The sequence below is a fragment of the Mya arenaria genome, chromosome 1 (assembly GCF_026914265.1).
Source record: "Mya arenaria isolate MELC-2E11 chromosome 1, ASM2691426v1".
Classification (NCBI taxonomy): domain Eukaryota; kingdom Metazoa; phylum Mollusca; class Bivalvia; order Myida; family Myidae; genus Mya; species Mya arenaria.
Genome location: NC_069122.1, coordinates 29,119,249 through 29,138,410, shown reverse-complemented (window position 1 = coordinate 29,138,410; position 19,162 = coordinate 29,119,249). Strand labels below are relative to the sequence as shown.

The 19,162-nt window shown below is 36.6% G+C and overlaps 1 protein-coding gene across 1 annotated transcript in view; it reads left to right on the top strand.

Moving 5' to 3' along the window:
• Positions 1–19,162, top strand: part of LOC128233751 (uncharacterized) — a 57,644-nt gene extending 38,482 nt beyond the window's left edge. The window contains exons 6-10 of the mRNA XM_052947583.1: positions 309–402; positions 572–626; positions 1,256–1,354; positions 4,156–4,236; positions 7,114–19,162. Coding sequence (XP_052803543.1) covers positions 309–402; positions 572–626; positions 1,256–1,354; positions 4,156–4,236; positions 7,114–10,827 — 4,043 coding nt within the window. The 3' untranslated portion in view covers positions 10,828–19,162. The remainder of the gene's footprint in view (positions 1–308; positions 403–571; positions 627–1,255; positions 1,355–4,155; positions 4,237–7,113) is intronic.

Below are 19,162 nucleotides of genomic sequence, written 5' to 3'. Positions count from 1 at the left end.
TATATACTAAGTATACTCCATCGTTGATGTGACATGATTTCAAATTCCCGCAAGGCGTCCGTACCAATATAATGATAATTATGTTTCAATTCCTATTTGCGTTGTTCTTTAATTTGATTCCCCGTACATAGACCGTAATCTCTTGCCACCGTACAGGTCGTGTCGGCAAGCACGGGTAACCATAAAAGAGTGAGAGAATTTTCGTTTTCACTCATTCTGAATATAATTACGCACATCTATGCACCGTAGATCTATGTAACTCCCGTTCACATTCCGTAGTCATTTATCCTGTCTCATTCCACGTACAGGTCGGGTCGGGGAACATGGGATTCCAGAGGAGCGGGAGAGGATCGTCTACTCCGCCGACGAGCAGTTTAGTCTCGTGCTCGAACTCAGCTCCGAGTGAGTATTCTTTATAATTTTGTTCGTATCTATTTTTATGAGTCCATTTTTTACGCCTTTTCTAATAGAATCCGCATTATTTTAAGTTGCATTTTCGGAAAGCCATAAAATATCTAATGAAACACTCAAAGCGAAAATTAATATTTAACGCCTATAATTTTACTTCTAGCGGAAATCCTCCTCTACATGTCGGCGGCCGGTCCTCCAAACATCTGAGACTTGAGGTGAGTGATATGTGCAGACGGACGGTGAAATATAAAATATTTTATGTCAATAATTCAGTTAACAAATGAAGACGAAAAGAAAACAATAACTGAAAGAAACAGAACTGAAATCGGTATAAGTAAACCCTAGAAGGGCGATGGACAAATATGCCATGATTTAGAAAACTCGATATACATAAAATCAGAATAATAAAAAGGACTGAAAAAAGACTGTCCGCGTCTGCTTTCACCCACTGTAAGAAGAATACAACCAACGTGTTCAGCCAATAAAATTGAAGACTTGCAATCTTTATAATAAGTACTACTAAGGCTAAATCAATAAGAAATTCAACTTACGCGGGTGTTTAAATGTCTACACCCACTCCGTGTCAGATTTTGCGTTGACAATTTGTTAGCTAAAAAACTTCAGCGAACACGTCGTATATTACCGTTTTGGATGTGTTTAATGTGTTGTAAACATCAAAAAAAATATCAACATTAAAGTTATGGAAGCCAGAACTAACAATTTGTCAGCCAATGAGGTTGTAATCTATTACGTAGAATTTTATTTACTGCTATGTTCAACATTGTTAACTGTTGTCAATTTGTTTTTAAATCTATACTAACTAGCTTGAAATTTATCCTTGTAGGCCGCGGACCGTCGCTACCTTCTGTGTCCAGGGAACTTCAGTGTTGGTCACCTAAAAAAGTTCATCAGGATGAAATTCAACCTGCATGACAAATATCAGGTGAGTTTGAGGAAACTCGTCCGCCATGAACGGAACTGGTCCGGGCCCTCCCGGGTGCACGCATGCGCAAAAATCTCCGCGCTTTAAAACGCTATATACGTACATACACTTTTTTAATAATAACCCTAAACTGACCATGAGACCCTCCGTTATAAGAGACTCTGGTAAATGAGACCCTACGTTATAAGAGACTCTGGTAAATGAGACCCTCCGTTATAAGAGACTGGTAAATGAGAACCTCCGTTATAAGAGACTCTGGTATAGGAGACTTTCCGTTATAAGAGACTGGTATAGGCGACCCTCCGTTATTAGAGAAGTTGGTACAGGAGACCCTCTGGTATAAGAGACTCTGGTATAGGAAACCCTCCGGTATAAGAGACTCTGGTAAATGAGACCCTCCGTTATAAGAGACTCTGGTAAATGAGACCCTCCGTTATAAGATACTCTGGTATAGGAGACCCTCCGTTATAAGAGACTCTGGTATAGGAGACTTTCCGTTATAAGAGACTCCGGTATAGGCGACCCTCCGTTATTAGAGAAGTTGGTACAGGAGACCCTCTGATATAAGAGACTCTGGTATAGCAAACCCTCCGGTATAAGAGACTCTGGAAAAGAAGACCCTCCGATATAAGAGACTCTGGAAAAGGAGACCCTCCGATATAAGAGACTCCGGTATAGGAGACCCTCTGGTATAAGAGACTCTGGTACAGGCGACCCCCCCCCCCGTCATTAGAGAATTTGGTACAGGAGACCCTCTGGTATAAGAGACTCTGGTATAGGAGACCCTCCGATATAAGAGACTCTGGTTTAGCAGACCCTCCGGTATAAGAGACTCTGGAAAAGGAGACCCTCCGATATAAGACACTCTGGTATAGCAGATCCTCCGGTATAAGAGACTCCGGTATAGGAGACCCTCCGGTATAAGAGACTGGTATTATTGCTTAATTGCTTAGTTTTTTATACGCAGTGAAATTAGTTTTTTCAGCATCAGTCCGAGTTTTGTTCTCGATACTGGTTTTATGTTGTAAAATGACCTACAATTAAAATGAATTTTCATGAGCTGAATTAACATTTAATACCATTTAAAGATGCAATCTTACTCTCAAATAAGGTTTACCACAATTAATACAAATGTTTTAATTTACCAAGAAAGGTAAATAAATATCGAAAACAATGGTTCTTATGAATGATACCTAGTTTAATATGAAATAAAGGTGCAGAAAACATGGTATTTCTACTTTATGAGACGATAGTTGATCATAGAAAATCTTTTAGGACCCACATATGATATTTGTGCGTTTTCAGTTATTAAATACGCGGTTACAATCTTGTTATCAGTAATTAATATTTTTCATAAATGCATTATTTAGCAGTTAAAGGTCACTCAAATTTTAATTTCGTTATACATGTGAACGTATTGATTTTTAATACGAGTGTCACTTTAAAATGAGTTTTTCCTGATCTGAATTAGCATTTCATCCTATTTAAAAGTTTCTGACAGATTTTGGATATATTTGAAATCAAACACGTATGGACGAATGGACGTTTTAATACGATGTGTCGCCGGGTTTATAGCTAATTAATTACCGTAAAATGTTGACAATTCACGAATGAAAACCATTTATTGTCATTTATTTGGTTTTATATATGCCAACATAATGCCTGTGAGCAATTTCAACAACTATATTCTTATCGCGTCGCTGGATATTTTAATTTGAAATTGTTCATGTCAATTTGAGTTGACTCGACGTTTATTGTTTTGATAGCAAAGATGCATGGATATACATTTACATTTTTATAGAAAAACGATAAAACCTGGACTTTGACTGCTTTGTTTAAATACCATTATTATAACTGTGGTCTTGTTATAGAAGTAATAAATGTTACCTACTTTCTTGTCAATATGAAAAACATCTGTCATTTTGACATTTTTTTGCGAAATTGCATCTTTGCAGTCAACGATGTCGTATCTTGCAAATTTGATCACAAATATATTTATTCTCAATATTTTAATTGCAAAATAGTGATTGGAGTAAATGTATTTTTTTGTTTTTTTGTTTTTTACCTTTTATGTAAGAAACGTGCAATCTAAATCTTCTTTTTAAACAAACCAGCAACCTTTTATCTTAGTTAGGACATAATTTATTAGTTAAACTTCTTACATATTGGAGGGGTAAAGCGAGCTAGCCCCTCTTAGTCATTTAGATTTACCTAATCTGATATGTTTTAAATGTCTTAGAATTAAACGTGCCTCAGCAAGCGTGGAACGAACTTTTGACGTCATGTCAGTTTAGGGGTAAAACTACAAATCTTATAAGCGTGGTTCTTTTATTGAAGGCTGAGACGCGATCTTGTTGGTTGTTATCGAAGATGTTCTAAATGACTTGGACTATAACCCTTTATAGAGCCGAGGTGTTCCGTATTTTACGTTTAACATCAGAGAGCCCAGCGGAATCTCTTATTATATAGAAATCCGACAGAAAATAATATAATCATCAGAGTTTTCAAAGTACGTTGTAGATCCAGGTGAGGGGGAATGCCCCCCTTAAATCGTCCATGTTTACTTTTTATTTCAATATAGAAGAGAAAAGTAATAAAATATGCCCAAAACGCACCATTCCGTTCCTCATGCCTACACATTCGACCGAAAAAAGGTTCTGAGTCTAAAGATTACGTCCCTAAGTTACTCCCCTCTAACGTCGAATCATTGAGCCGCACCTGACATGTAAATAGCGAGAAATTGTTCAATACAAACAAATACACTTTCTAACTTATCCTAATCCCTAACTTGTTTATTCCAGGTTGAGTTCTTCCACACGGACGAGGGTCTGTTGGACCACTACACGCTTGTCGACATTGCCTACATCTACTCTTGGAGACGGGTCAGTAACATTATGAATACATGTGTGCAATATTGTTCTAGCCTTTGTTGTGGAGTTAGGTTAGTTATAGTAACGGTATCTAAAACCCGAGTTTTTTAAATAAATAACGAGTGCTTCTTCAGCGCGACTGTATAATTTCAATCACTAGTTTAGTGGGTGACGAAACTGTTGTGTACTATGTTGTAAAGATACACGCGAGGGTCCAATTCCGTTGCAAGGTAAACGCGAGCGTTCCATTCCGTTGCAAGATACACGCGAGCGTTCCATTCCGTTGCAAAGTACACACGAACGTTTTATTCCATTCCGTTGCAAGATTCCTCAAAGTGTTCCATTACGTTGTTAGATAGACGCGAGCGTCTAGTTCTATTGCACGATCGAGCGTTCCATTCCGTTCCAAGATACTCGCGAATGTCCCACTCTGTTGCAAGATTCCTCAAAGTGTTCCATTCCGTTGTTAGATAGACGCGAAAGCTAATTCCATTGCACGATCGAGCGTTCCATTCCATTCCAAGATACACGCGAGTGTCCCATTCTGTTGCAAATTACATCAAAGTAATCCATTCCGTTGTTAGATAGACGCGAAATATAATTCCATTGCACGATCGAGCGTTCCATTCCATTCCAAGATACACGCGAGTGTCCCATTCTGTTGCAAGATACCTCAAAGTGATCCATTCCGTTAGAATATAGACACAAGAGTCCAATTCCATTGCAAGACTGAGCGTTCCATTCCATTGCAAGATACCTCAAAGTGTCCCATTCGGTTGTAAGATAGACACGAGAGTCCGATTCCATTGCACGATCGAGCGCTCCATTCCGTTCCAAGATACTCGCGAGCGTTCCGTTCCGTTCCAAAATACAAGATACATGCGAGTGTTCTTTTCCGCTGCAAGATACACGCGAGCGTTCCAATCCGTTTCAAGAATGCGCACGCGAAAGTGCGGTCTTTTGTTGTTGGGGAATCTTGGAGTACCCAGAGGAAACCCATCGGTCTGGCTCGGTGACCACAATCCAAACTCACATGCGCCCAACAGGCAATATAGGTTAACATTGGATAGATGCACAAAAGATACGTACTCATTTTAATGCATTTCTATATTAAGTCATTTGACTTTAATGATCAACAAAAAACATATGATTTTATGTACTGATAAAAAAAGATAAGCGATATTTTGGCGCCTTTTTACTGGGGAGTTTATGGCCACGTGGCTATTAATTGAAAATAAACATCTATAAAGGTTAATATTGTAAATATGTACATCATAAGCTTTTTGTTTTATTTTAATCATTAAAGCGAAAAGAGTAAGACAAAATAAAGCATTAAAATTAATGCGTTTGCCTTGTGCATCTATCAAGTGTAAACCTATACCCCTTCCCCCTCACCCTCACCCCCACCCCCTTTATTCGTGGTCACAATATATCACACTCAAAACAAAAACGACTAACCAAGCTCAAAATAGCAACGCAATGATATTGCATTTAACTCCTGTGCAGCGAAGATTGCGCGCATTTAAATGTTACTATGATTTATAAAAACCATTTATCATTACGACTGTATTGCATCGACCTTGACCTATAAATCCCGCCCCTGCGAATCCCGTACCACAACTCCGATATCCCCATAGCGAGACCGCGTAATGGATACAACGGACTGTTTTTATTTTCATTTAAACCTCTTTCTTAAGCGAATCAGATTTTCAATTGTAATTTGAGAAAACGTATTAAGTTTTCTTCACATCTGATATAGAAACTCGATGGAATGATAACAGTTTGTAAAAAAAGCTAACGATACAAGGCGAAAAGACAGTTAAATATGCACGCAAATGCACCGTAATTTATGTATTCATGAGTCGCTGAAAGCTTCAAAACGACGGCTCGTAATTAACATGAAACATCATTTTGCCATTTATGACAAATTGTATGCACACTGCGCATGTAACCTGAGCGTGTATGGTACGATGGGCTTGCATGTTGCAGGGGCAGCTCCGGTATTTGACTTTTGAGGGGGTGATTTTTAGAAGCGCACAACACAACATGGGGATGTCAACCCCTTAACATGTGACTCCAATATAGGCTGTAAACATGTCAAGGGGTATTTGGGGGGGGGGTCTTCTTCCACCACCTCCAAACAAAAATGGCTATTCTTTGTTTAAAATTGTCATTTTGGTGTTATATATGTTAACATGTTCTACTTGTTGACATGAAAAATTCACGTGGACAATTTAAGGGCTGTGTGTGTTGGTGGGTGTGTGTGGGGGGGGGGGGTGCACCCCCTCTCCCCCTCATGAACACGCTGATATATAGAGAATTGTTTTTATGATCAAAGAGACAAACAGCTTACTATAAAAGAAGCATGTAGGGTCGCTGATTGCTGTACGTTTGTGACAAGTTGTCGTAGTTGTTTAACAAGATTGTTTTCGGCTGATTAAAGGCTTTAAAAACCGCTGTCTCCCTACAGGAGATCAATAATGGCAACTACTTCTGTAAAAAACTAAACATCCACGAACGAACTGGGCTCATTTTCACGAACGTCTAGAGCCTGGGTTTGAGACCGAATATTCGAAACTGTAAATCATTATTATGTAATAATTTAATTGTAAAATGAGCATCAGCGTGGTATTAATGATGAACGTTGATGTATTTGTTATGGATTGTTTAACTCTTATTTTTAATAATTTGTCGAAAGGAGTTTACGACATTTCTGAGTCTGGGTCTTAATGAATTTTAGACTCAGACACAGAAATGTGAATTTTTTAACCTCAAACCTCAGGATTTTAGAGGATATTGATCCTGTACTCATTGAATTAATTCGATCTTCTTTATAAATGTCTTTGATAAAAAGGATCATAAATTATATAATATTTTTTCTCATTTCAGAAAGGGCCACTACGGCTGTATTATTCGGTGTTCACAAATCCTGCAAAACGGTTTAAACCCGACCCTGATGACGTCATAGAACCGGTAACCATGGACACTGAGACTAATGACGTCACGAACACTTCTGATCTCAAAACTGAAACAAGCGGTTACTTCTCTGATGAAGAAAAACTGCACGACAGCTTGGATAAGTCAGTGCTTAACACTTCTGATGAGAGTAAAGCCGACTCTGTACTTGATGGAGATGGAATGGATATAGACAATGATGATATAGTGCTTGAGTCCACTGACAAGCTTAGTGCGAAAGCAGAGAAAGAAAAACTGGAATTTAAAAGTAAATTTCCTGAAACTGAGGGTAAAGGAGAAACTAAACTGGAGAAGTGTGAAACTACAAACGATGATAAACCAGTTGAAAAGTGTAAGCCTGTGAATGAACCTGTCCAAGAACAAAGTATTGAAGAACTTAAAGTATCTAGTCATAAATTATCCATGGAATTTGAAGACGATGATTCGTGTTCTGAACATGAACTGTGTATTGCAGAGTCTGAAAATTCAACAAGTGAATTTGATTCACAAGAAGATGTGCAAACATGTTTTAAGTCGTATGATATTTTCGACAAGAAACCAATAACTGAAAATAACCAAGTGTCGGACAGTAGTGTCTCAAACACCAAAGAAAAGAAGACAGACACAAAAGAAGCAACGGCAAAGTGTGAAAAGGTTAAAGAAAAACCTGAGATGGTGGAAGCATCTACGGACACAGTACCGTGCACAAGTGACGACAAAGTAATGACAAGCGTACCAGCTAGATTAGAAACCAAATCAAAATGTTGTTATACCAATCAGGATATATCTGAACCTGTTGTTTCATCCACCCAAAACACACAAGGCTGCCAAACAGAGCCACCTGATCAAGATATAGACACTCTGGATATTCCACATTCCTCGGAGAGTGATTTGAACAGACCTCTCTCCCCAGGCCATAAACACAAAGTGGATGTTTCATGTGAGACAGATAATTTAGTAGTTGATAGACAAAAACGTTCCAAAGACAACGTGACAGTTTATGTGTCTACTGATACAGAAGCGAACACTTGTGAAAAGAAAAGGAGACTTGTCGATAGTGCTACAGATATTTACGACTTTCCCAAGTCGGAAATGGAAACTCATAAGAAGAGTAAATATAGCTCCAAATTTTCTCATTTATCAAATGACATTAGCAAACGGAAGTTGTTATCTGTGGATTGTTCAGTGGGTGAACTTCAAACATCCAGTTCAAACAAACGTAAAAGTGTTGATACTGATTTGTATAGTACAGAAACAAAGACAAGAAAACCAGAATCAAAAACAACAAAGCGAAGTGTAAGTTACTCCGGACAAATAAACGCACAAAAGACAGCATATTCTGCGCAACCACTTTCTCCTACAAAGATTACGGTAAAGTTCACGCAACAGCCAAAGTCTCCTAAGTCACCAAGCAAATCAACTTGTCCTAAATCGCCATCAAGATCAGAAACGACTGGTTTTCAGTCACAGTACCAGTCATTTGTAATGGAACTACCTGAAAAGACTTACAGATTTGAGGGAGAAGATCAACCGCCTGTTTCTGTGTTAAGTAAGCCTCTAAAAGTGTACCCTGGGGCTTCATCAAAGTCAAGTGGAACATCCAATGGAGCATCATCAAAGTCTATTGGAACATCGACTGCGACATCGTCCAAGTCTAGTGGAACATTCACTGGGGCATCCAAGTCTTGCGGAACATTCACTGGGACATCCAAGTCGTCTAGTGAAACATTGACTGTAAATATCCCTCAGTCCCAAGCATTACCCAGTAGTCAAAAGAAATCTCAAAAAAGTGCGAAACCTCGTGGAAGGCCCCCAAAGGTAAAAGGTGAAGGTTCATTAGAACCTCCACTCCCTAAAGAAAAGAAACACAAATCTAGAAGTCATTCTCCAAAGCGCAAGGTGAATATAGATTCCGCAAAGAGTGATAATACTTTCATCTTGCAAAAATTGAACAAATGTTCGCCAAAATATAGCACTGATTCTCAAAAAGTGAACAAAGCATATTCGTGGATTAATAAGATCGACAATGCTTCGGGATTGAAATCAAATGTTACAAGTGATTCCAAACCGAAAGATAAAAAAAGAAGCGAAGTTGAACAACCACCCCCGGACTTGCGAATACCAAAACAGATCCTGTATTTCTCAAATGGGCAATACACTTTGACAACAGTCAGTAATGTAAATGCATTGAAACAAAGCAGTCCAATTTCCCCACCTCCAAAAACTGTATTTACTTCTGAGGTGCTCCAAAAGGAACAAGATAGATTAAGTAGTAAGTCAAAAGATGATAAGGATGCTTTGAAAGATTCTAATGAGAACACAAATACGACCAAGGATAAACCAATGATGCCAGAACTTCGTCTTATGGATGTTAAAGTGACTGAAAAGCTAGACGATCTTAAGATTGACAAGCTTAAGACAGAGACAGCTGAGTGTGATTTAAAAGTCATTCCAACTACTGTGCAATTGGATACGATTCAGATTGATATACCAACTGACATGTCCCAAGTTAAAAGCGATACTAACGTTACCAAAGATTGTACAAAACCTCGAGAAGAGGTAAAAACTAAACAAGTGAGCCCTAAGTCGCAGGTGAGTCAAACACCTAGTACAAATGTGTTACAAATGGATCTTACCAAACAACAAATTAGTCCAACGTCATCAAACCAAACTTCGCCAAAGTCCCAAATAAGTCCAAGGACTGATGCAAATGATAACAAAATAACAAAGGCATTAGCTACATCAAGTGGCGATCATTATGTACCAAATTCTTCAGCATTTGCAACGTCGCCATCTGCAGCTTCTATGTCATCGACCAGTTCAATGCAAGAGGCAAAAGAATCTAAAGCCAAGAAGCCCAGCACAGCTGACGTAAAGAAACCCATGGCCTCGTCGCCAGCCCCTCCACTTCCTGAATACAGACATCAAAGTCCGTTTTTTACTTCGCTCAGTGGTGCCAAGCTTGGTAACCATCACCGTCACACCACACATCTGAATATACCAAATCTTGCCAGCCATTTCTCTGGAGCGCATCACCTCTACCAACAAGGCCGCTTTACTGACCGCCTCGGTGCACCGTTATATGGCTCATTTTCCATGAACGATAAATCTGTCAGTGCTACCATTGCGTCTAAACTCGAGGAAGCACGTAGATTGGAGGCCCAAGCATTGAGTGCACATTGCTCCTTTATGACTCCCTTTCCGGACCCCTATTTAAGGCTCATGCACAGTCACCTGGTGTCTAGTCTACCCCCGCCGCCTCATCTTACACACAAGTCCTCGTATGCTGAATCTAGCAAGTCATTGTCCTTCTCTGACCACGCGACCCACGGTGCTTCATCTATGTCTCAAATAGCTGCAAGACAGTCTACAAAACCGGCTTATACCAACAGTTCAAAGGGTAAAGGCAAGAACATTGACAATGTCATTAGTGCCATCACTAAGATGAGGACGAAGAAGGAGACTCAAGAACAGGTTAATGGGATTGATCTTAGTACGAAAACTACAAGAAAAGAGGAAAGTGTTGGTGTGAACGCTGAATCAAACGATAAGGAAATGATTGATAACAAAGATGAACAGACGGAGTCAGTTGCGAGTAAGCAAGCTAAAGTTACGCATATTGGAAACGGCGAGAATAGTGTGAATTAAGTCATTCATTTGGATTTATTAGTGGTATGTGTAATAAGAAAACATGTGGTTAAAATCGTGATAATACAAAATAAGAGTATTCATCATCTTAGTGTGGTATAACTTAGTGGTGATGGATATTATCACAACCCCTCATTCGCTGCCATGGATTTAATTGGATTTATCTGCCATGAATTTATCTGCCATGCATTTATCTGCCATGGATTTATTTGGATGTATTCCAGTGCGTCTGTAGTGCTTCAGTTTGTACAACATAGTATTGCCAAGCAAATTAAATAGGGCTTTTGGAGTGGATGGAATGTGAGTTGGTTTTACAAAGGTCTTTTACTGAAATCTCACCAATTTTGCAGCTATACAGCTTCTACTGCCATTTTATAACAGTGGATATTAAGTTACTGTGGATTTATATAAATAATATGTGATTCTGATCTTCTCAACTGTATGGATACAAATGTGGTATTTTTATGGATGATTTGTGACATATGAGAAAAAAGGTGTTTTATTTTCATCCAAAACTGTGCTTGAATGAGTGTTATCGTTGTGTAACGAAAGTTTCAAAAAATCGATATTTCATGGATTATGTTCAACTTCTGTGTGGAATTACCTAGCTTATGGATTTACCTACTAAGTATTTTGGTTGGATTAAAAACAGGTACCTTTGTCTCAGAACATTGTACATGCACAAAAAGACTTGCAGCTCTAGGAAAGACATTAGCTTAAAGGGACACGCTCATTTTTTTGTTAAATGTAATTTTTTGCTATGACAAAATAAAGTGTGGCCACTTATTAGAGTTGTTAAAACTAAGATACTGACGGCTGGAACTCTCCAACTAATATTGATATATGCTCAAATATTGTCTTTTAAGTACATGATTTTGGATAGCGTTAGAAATACGATTTAGCACTTGGCTTCAAGGTTAAGTTATCCTCTTGAATGTGTATGAGCCCTTGTAGAAGTGATGTTTTGTTGTCAGTTTTCTAAATTGTCTTTGACTGTATCGGCGTGGGTTCGCACCTCACCTAAAACATGATATATTTTTATACATTAAATGTAATTTTTTTCTTGCATTTGCGGTTCCAAAGAGTAAAATAGTTATAATATAAGTGCTTCAGATGCATTACCGGGTGAATTTAATTTAGTGCCAAAACATGAGCGAGTCCCTTTAATTGTTTAAGAATTTCTTTAAAAATCGTTCTTATATTATTGAAAATAGTTTCATCTTGAATTTTGTAGTAGTCAAATTTCACCTGTATATAGTTAATGATTAGAGACTGCAGATTTCTCATAAAATAGGTAACATCCATCGATGTAGATAAAATATTTTTATTTTGAGGCCACAGTAAAAAAAAATGTTTGTTTCCCCTGCCCACGTGTTTAGGTGTGGGTACATATACATAGGAAGTGTTAATTCCAAAATAAAAGTCCATAATAAACATGACCACTTGGCCCAATTTCTCGATCAAGTTTAAGTCCATTCTTACCGGGTTAAACTAACCCCACTATTTCTGTTTTGGTATAATTTGTGTTATATTTTTATTTCAAAGAGTTTTAAAGCTACATCCTCACAGATTTACCGTTTTGACAACTCTTTTTGTCTTGGATAGGCTCACGTTTTGTGTAAATGTCTGAAAACTAGTGATAAAAGACTGCTGACAAAAGTTCAGATCACACTGTTTTCCATTACGTTCGGAAAGTATGTTTTGTAGCTTTAAGCGTAACTAAGGCTTTAAGAAGAAAATTGAGTTCTTCGGCATAAAACATCGATTTTTTTAAGTAAGAGCGATCTGATTTTTGTCAGCAGTCTTATATCACTGGTTTCCATGCATTTACGCAAACATTTGCTCATTCCAAGACAAAAAATATAATAAAAGTTTTCAAAGCGGTCAATCTGTGAGAGTGCAGCTTAAAGACAGGTAAAGAAAATCATTGTGATGATAATCACGATAAACTATGTCTTATAAATTATAGCAGGTTTTTAGCCTAATGAAACAAGATACAAATGCTTGTTATGCCCAAACGTTTTCGAGAAATTGGGCCCAGCTGCAGAGGCTAAAAATAAAAACTTTCGGGTCGACGGTATGTTTCTGAAACGGTCGGGAAACGCCAGGCAATCTGTTCAAATCTGGCTTGAGTTTATTATTATTATTATTATTATTTTGTTTGATCACAGTAATGTATAGTGTTGTAAGATGTCAGAATCATACCTGTCTATTTCTTTTTCATGACTATTTAATGATTGTTGGATGTTTGAACGAGATATTCTAATCAATGTTGGACTTTTTTGTGTAATTTATTAAACATGTTGTGTTCAGTCAGTATTTACATTTTTTATTTACGAAGAAAAGATATGTGTGAATATGTGTAAATATGTGTGAAAAAGGGTGACTGTGTGTGAATATGTGTGAAAAAGGGTGACTGTGTGTGAATATGTGTAAATATGCGTGGATATGTGTGAAAAAGGGTGACTGTGTGTGAATATGTGTGAAAAAGGGTGACTGTGTGTGAATATGTGTGAATATGTGTGAATACGTGTATGTTTTAGAGGGGAGAAAAGGGCACATTGTGTCGGGCTGTAAAGAATTACAACATTATATATTTTCTAGTATATTTACAACTGTTAGGAATGGTGCTTGATTGGAGTACTATTAAATTTTGACTGCCAAATCTGTCCAGTTTGTATAAATTTAGTAGTATTAATGAAAACATAAGAAATATTTGATTATACTTTGCATATAAATTTATAAAGGCAGATGGGTAAACATGCTGGTCTCCATGAGAGCAGAAGGGGCTATTTGTACTTAAAAGGAACAAGGTGTAGTATCGTTCCATAACTCTTTAGCTAAAAACATATCAGAAAGAACCTACCAAGAAGACAGGGTGCAGCACGCTTCCATAACTCTTAAGCTAAAAACCTATCAGAAAGCCCTACCAAGAAGACAGGGTGCAGCACGCTTCCATAACTGTTTAGCTAAAAAACTATCAGAAATGCCCTACCAAGAAGACAGGGTGCAGCACGCTTCCATAACTCTTTAGCTGAAAAACTATCAGAAATGCCCTACCAAGAAGACAGGGTGCAGCACGCTTCCATAACTCTTTAGCTAAAAAACTATCGGAAATGCCCTACCAAGAAGACAGGGTGCAGCACGCTTCCATAACTCTTTAGCTAAAAAACTATCAGAAATGCTCTACCAAGAAGACAGGGTGCAGCACGCTTCCATAACTCTTTAGCTAAAAAACTATCAGAAATGCCCTACCAAGAAGACAGGGTGCAGCACGCTTCCATAACTCTTTAGCTAAAAAAACTATCGGAAATGCCCTACCAAGAAGACAGGGTGCAGCACGCTTCCATAACTCTTTAGCTAAAAAAACTATCCGAAATACCCTACCAAGAAGACAGGGTGCAGCACGCTTCCATAACTCTTTACCTAAAACCTTAAGTACTATATTCTAGCAATCCAATTTCCTGTTGCAACTTTAAAATAACCTTGTTGCAACCTTAAACTAACCTTGTGACAACCTTAAACTAACCTTTAGCCAACTAACATCGAGACATAAGTCTTAAATGTTGACATAAGGTATCCGATATACAATTAAACTTGTCCCTGTATCGAACAATCGTGAATAATGTTAAATTCATATGCCTGGGACCATGTTTACGAACAATGTCAAGTCTGGGTCTAGACTCAGACCCAGAAAAGCTTGTTTTATTGAATTACAAAGAATCGTCTGTATTATATTCGTTTTACAAAAAAAAAAATCGGAACAGAACTTGCAGAATTTGTCAAAATTAAGATAATCGTTGTGATTTTATTGAACCATGCATTTGTGAATTCTCAGATATGGTTAGCACATGATTCATTGCTTGCCTTAAAAACAGGATAATGAAGATATTTCTCGGAGTCTGGCATGTCTTATTTGTCTATGAATATATAAATACCATTATCGTGTAGCATTCAATTACATATTTAGCGAATATCATTCCACTTGATGTTAAATATCGTTTAAGACTTCATGGAAATGACATTTTTAGTTCAAGCACTCACATGACCATGATAATAAACCTTTATATAGACACTTACACCTTAGTGGTCAACATTACATTTTGTCTAATGAGAGGCAGTATGTATCAAGTTTTCCAATACATTTATTTCAGTAAATCAGCAGTGAGCCGTTATTGATTTTAATCAGGTGAGGCGGTAGATATAAACAGTGGCTGGCCAATTAGTGGGTAGTCTACAAACTAATTTGTAGATCACTGAAAAAACTTCAAGATTAAAAGTATGTACTTACACATAAGGTTATTTGTTAATAAGTACATTTTGACCATCTTTATCCATTACTTATTATAACCTCTAAGAAATTTAACTTAAAGTGACACTCTTATTCAAAACACATGTATAACAAACATAATTTTTGAGTGATAAAGCTTAAACTACTTCCTAAATAATGCATTTATGGAAAATATTAATTACTGATAACAAGATTGTAACCGTCTAATAGCTAAATAATAAATTATTGGTGAGTGCTAAAAGATTTACTGCGATCTACTTCCGTCTCATAAGGTAGAAAAACCGTGTTTTGTGCACCTTTCAGAGGCTTTCTTTCAAATTAAAATAGGTATCCTTTATAAAAAAAAAACCCAATGTTTTCGACCTTTATTCATCATTTTTGGTATATTTTAACAATTGTATTAATTATGGTAAATTTTATTTGGGAGTAAGAGTGCATATTTAATACTATTGAACATATGAGGCAATTTTCAATGCCTGCAACTGATTTTTTTCCATTCAATGCATTTAAGGGTTTATATCAGGCCAATTGCGGTTAACCGCCAGACGAAACTCTGAAACCGCACATGTACAGATATATCTAAACGCACATGGTACATCTGAGTTCAGGTGACTTAAAACTGGGAACAAGAGATTTGATCAGAGGGAAAGATGTGTTCCAGTTTTATTATGTGGTTTGCGGTGGATTCAGACAGTTATTTTTGGTATAACATATTTGGTTTGGTGTCTAACCTTGTTTGTACTGTGATGTATGTGTTAAAGTGTCCATCTGCTGACATTAAAGGCATTTTGCCGGTCTTTTTTTAATGGTTGAAGGTTGTTAGTATGTGTACTTACAACAATAAATGGTTTGATGGGACCTAGTCGCCTAACCATTTATTTTGTTGAAGTACATAGTAACAACCTTTTGCATTTAAGTGGTCTATATCATGTTGTGTGAACTATCCTCTAAGGGGTCCAGCTACTGTTTTTATCTACCGGTTTACCCGATTGAATTCAATAATAACTGACTGTGATGTTTGTGTAAAAGTGTCCATCCGCTGACATTAAAGGCATTTTGCTGTGTTTTTTTTTAATGTTTAAATGTTGTTAGCATGTAATAAAAACAATAAATGGTTTGATGGGACCCTGTCGCATAACCATTTATTTTGTTGGAGTACATACTAACAACCTCTTACATTTTAGTGGTCTACATAATATTATGTAGACAACTCACTAAGTGGACCAGCCACTGTTTATATCTACCAGTTCAACTGATTAAAATCAATACCAACTGACTGCAGATTTACAGAAATAAATGTATTGGCAAAATTGAAGTTTACTCCATTCTCATTAGACCATGAACTAGCTTACTTGTGGGTCGAATACCTTAAAATGTTTTTCAACTAGTTGTCTCTCAATAGTTTAAAAATGAATTAAAGACCATTGAACTTTGAACCACATTTCATTCAGATGTGGCCTTCATTTTACGAGTTTTTTTTTCTTATCTAAGAAACTGACATTCTGTTAAAGACATTGTTGAAGGGTAGATACTTCAGCAAGCAGTGCTTCAAGGACATTCACAGCACGATTATAATGATGCATTATAATATGGTTAAATACTCTTAAGGTGTCCGAGCCATGTAAAATATTTAAAATGATTGAAAATATATTATAGGCAAAGTTACTGCATTCTCGTACACCAGGGAGATGATGTTATTCGTATCATTATCAAACCTCTGGCCCTAATTTTTCGGAACTTCTTAAGCTTAACAAGAATGTACATTTATCTTTGTATAACGAATTGAATAAAGATGATTCTTGTCTGGGTCTGAGTCAACTATTCGTAATCATGGGCCTTGGTCTTTTTTGTTTCTTTCAACACAGCCTGTTTGCAATATATTGTCGGTATATTTTTATCATATTCTTTCTCTATCCTGTCAAATTACACCAGCATAACATGTGGTCTGCAGTGGGAGGGGGTGGGAGCAAGCTTATTTACCCACCGGGTAATACCCATTCGGTGAGCATCCATTTTTTTTACATGATTAGGTATCGAATACCTTAATTCACTTACACGCTTTTTTTTTTTTTTTATCTCGGAGAGTAGTTTCAGATTTCAGACTTATTTAATGAAAGAACGTTTTGAAAATTGTAAAAGAGTGCTTGTTATGAATGTACTTTGAACGATTGTTTAATACCATTAATTTCCATAATTTTTTTTAATAAGTATGTGAAAGTTAATCATTTCATAAATAAATATTTGCCCTTACATTGTGTGAAAGAGTTTAGCATCGTGTTTCCATAGGTAAAGAATTACAGTCAAAAGATATTAAATAATTCACAAAATCTCATTATAAATGGATTGTATTATTTGCAAGAGTTTCAAACTTATTTCAGCAAAGTCGGCACTTAAAATTATTCAATTTGTGCGTGATTTGAATGAAATATTTCTACCTACAAGGCAATAAAAACATCAACTGCAATAAAACGAATAAGGCAAACGTTCCATTCAACCATCAAAGTAATTGCTTCACATATGAGTTTAAATAAATACTGTTAGTAATTTTAGGATGCATTATTACCATTGAATAAAATGTGCATTTACCATTTTGCTTCTATATAATTAAATTCATGATATGAATGCACTGTGGTTATAAAATTATTGCATAACATTTTTTAGAATTGAATTTAATTCATCTCGTCAGTTTTTTCGAAGAGGATAGTCGAGATATTGTTATAGCCTTTGGTGCCGTTTTTGTTGGCAGCGTGGGCATGGGCGTTGTTGTACAAACACATAAACTTGTCCATAATTCTTCGTTTGATTTATTCAAATAAAACTTGGTACATACGGTATGTTGTTTGTGAAAAATACAACGCACGTGTAAAAGGCCCATAACTCTGACTTTAATATATGTTAGGTGATGCCCCTTGTTCGACTGAGAATAAAACAACAGACGGGCGTTGGTGTTCGCTTCGCGGCGCTCTTGTTTTAAAATACACAACATTTGTTAAGTCTAACTTCTATAAAAACACACCTGCATAATAATGTTATTTGAAGCAAAACATTTTTCAGAAACTCGTTCTGGGCTGGTATTCAAAATTGGGCTTAATTGGATCTAAGAACGATGTAGCTAATCGGATTACTTGTTATTAATATCTGACCAATAGAGTAAATGAAGTCAATGTTGTATGACTTTAAAACAAACTTAAGTTCGATATTGAATACCACCCCAGTTTCAATGCGTATCGTGTGTGGTATAACCGCATAGAATCCTTGAATCAATTCTGAATCTTATCGGTTTTACATTACTTAAAGACAGATCGCATTGGTATTGTCTTCTGTATCTTATGCAAAGATTGTTTACAAAGTTGTTACATGCTAAACAGCGCTTCAGTTTAAGAAAATTTGGAAGTATATTACTCCCTAGAAAAGGGCTAAAACTTCCAAAATTAAATCCTTGAAAGTATAGAAAATTCCAACATTTTAAAATGCATTAAAATACTAGTACAATTTTTTGAACACACGTATGGTTTTGTTTGCAAATTGTTTCATAATTTATCAGAATAGTTGTGCAATAATGGTGAAATAGTAAGTGTTCGAGAGACTTGAACTTCCATATTAAGATGAATAAACTCCAACACTGAGGCCACAATGACATGTCTTGAAAGTACATCTGTCACTTGACAAAAAATCTAATTCTGGACAAGGGAACTTACAGGGTCTCAAATAAGAATATCAGAGAATGAGAAAATTCAGCTAACCCATCAGAACGTCTATATCTTGTAACAAAAATGCGATTTGTCTTTAAATTTGTCAATTATACGGTAGTATAAATAATAACGTTTAAATCAATATGTATGAGATGCTATCATTTTATCATTTTGTCTACATACTTTGTTATGTATATACATGTACTTGAACTATTGTAGAGAGTTTGATCATAGTTTAGCGAAATGTTTTGTGTAAATTATTATTGCTGTTCATTTTTATGAGACCGTTGTTTTGTTCGTTACTTGTGCTAAGTATAATTTATGTTCACACATCAACCACATGGTGAATAAA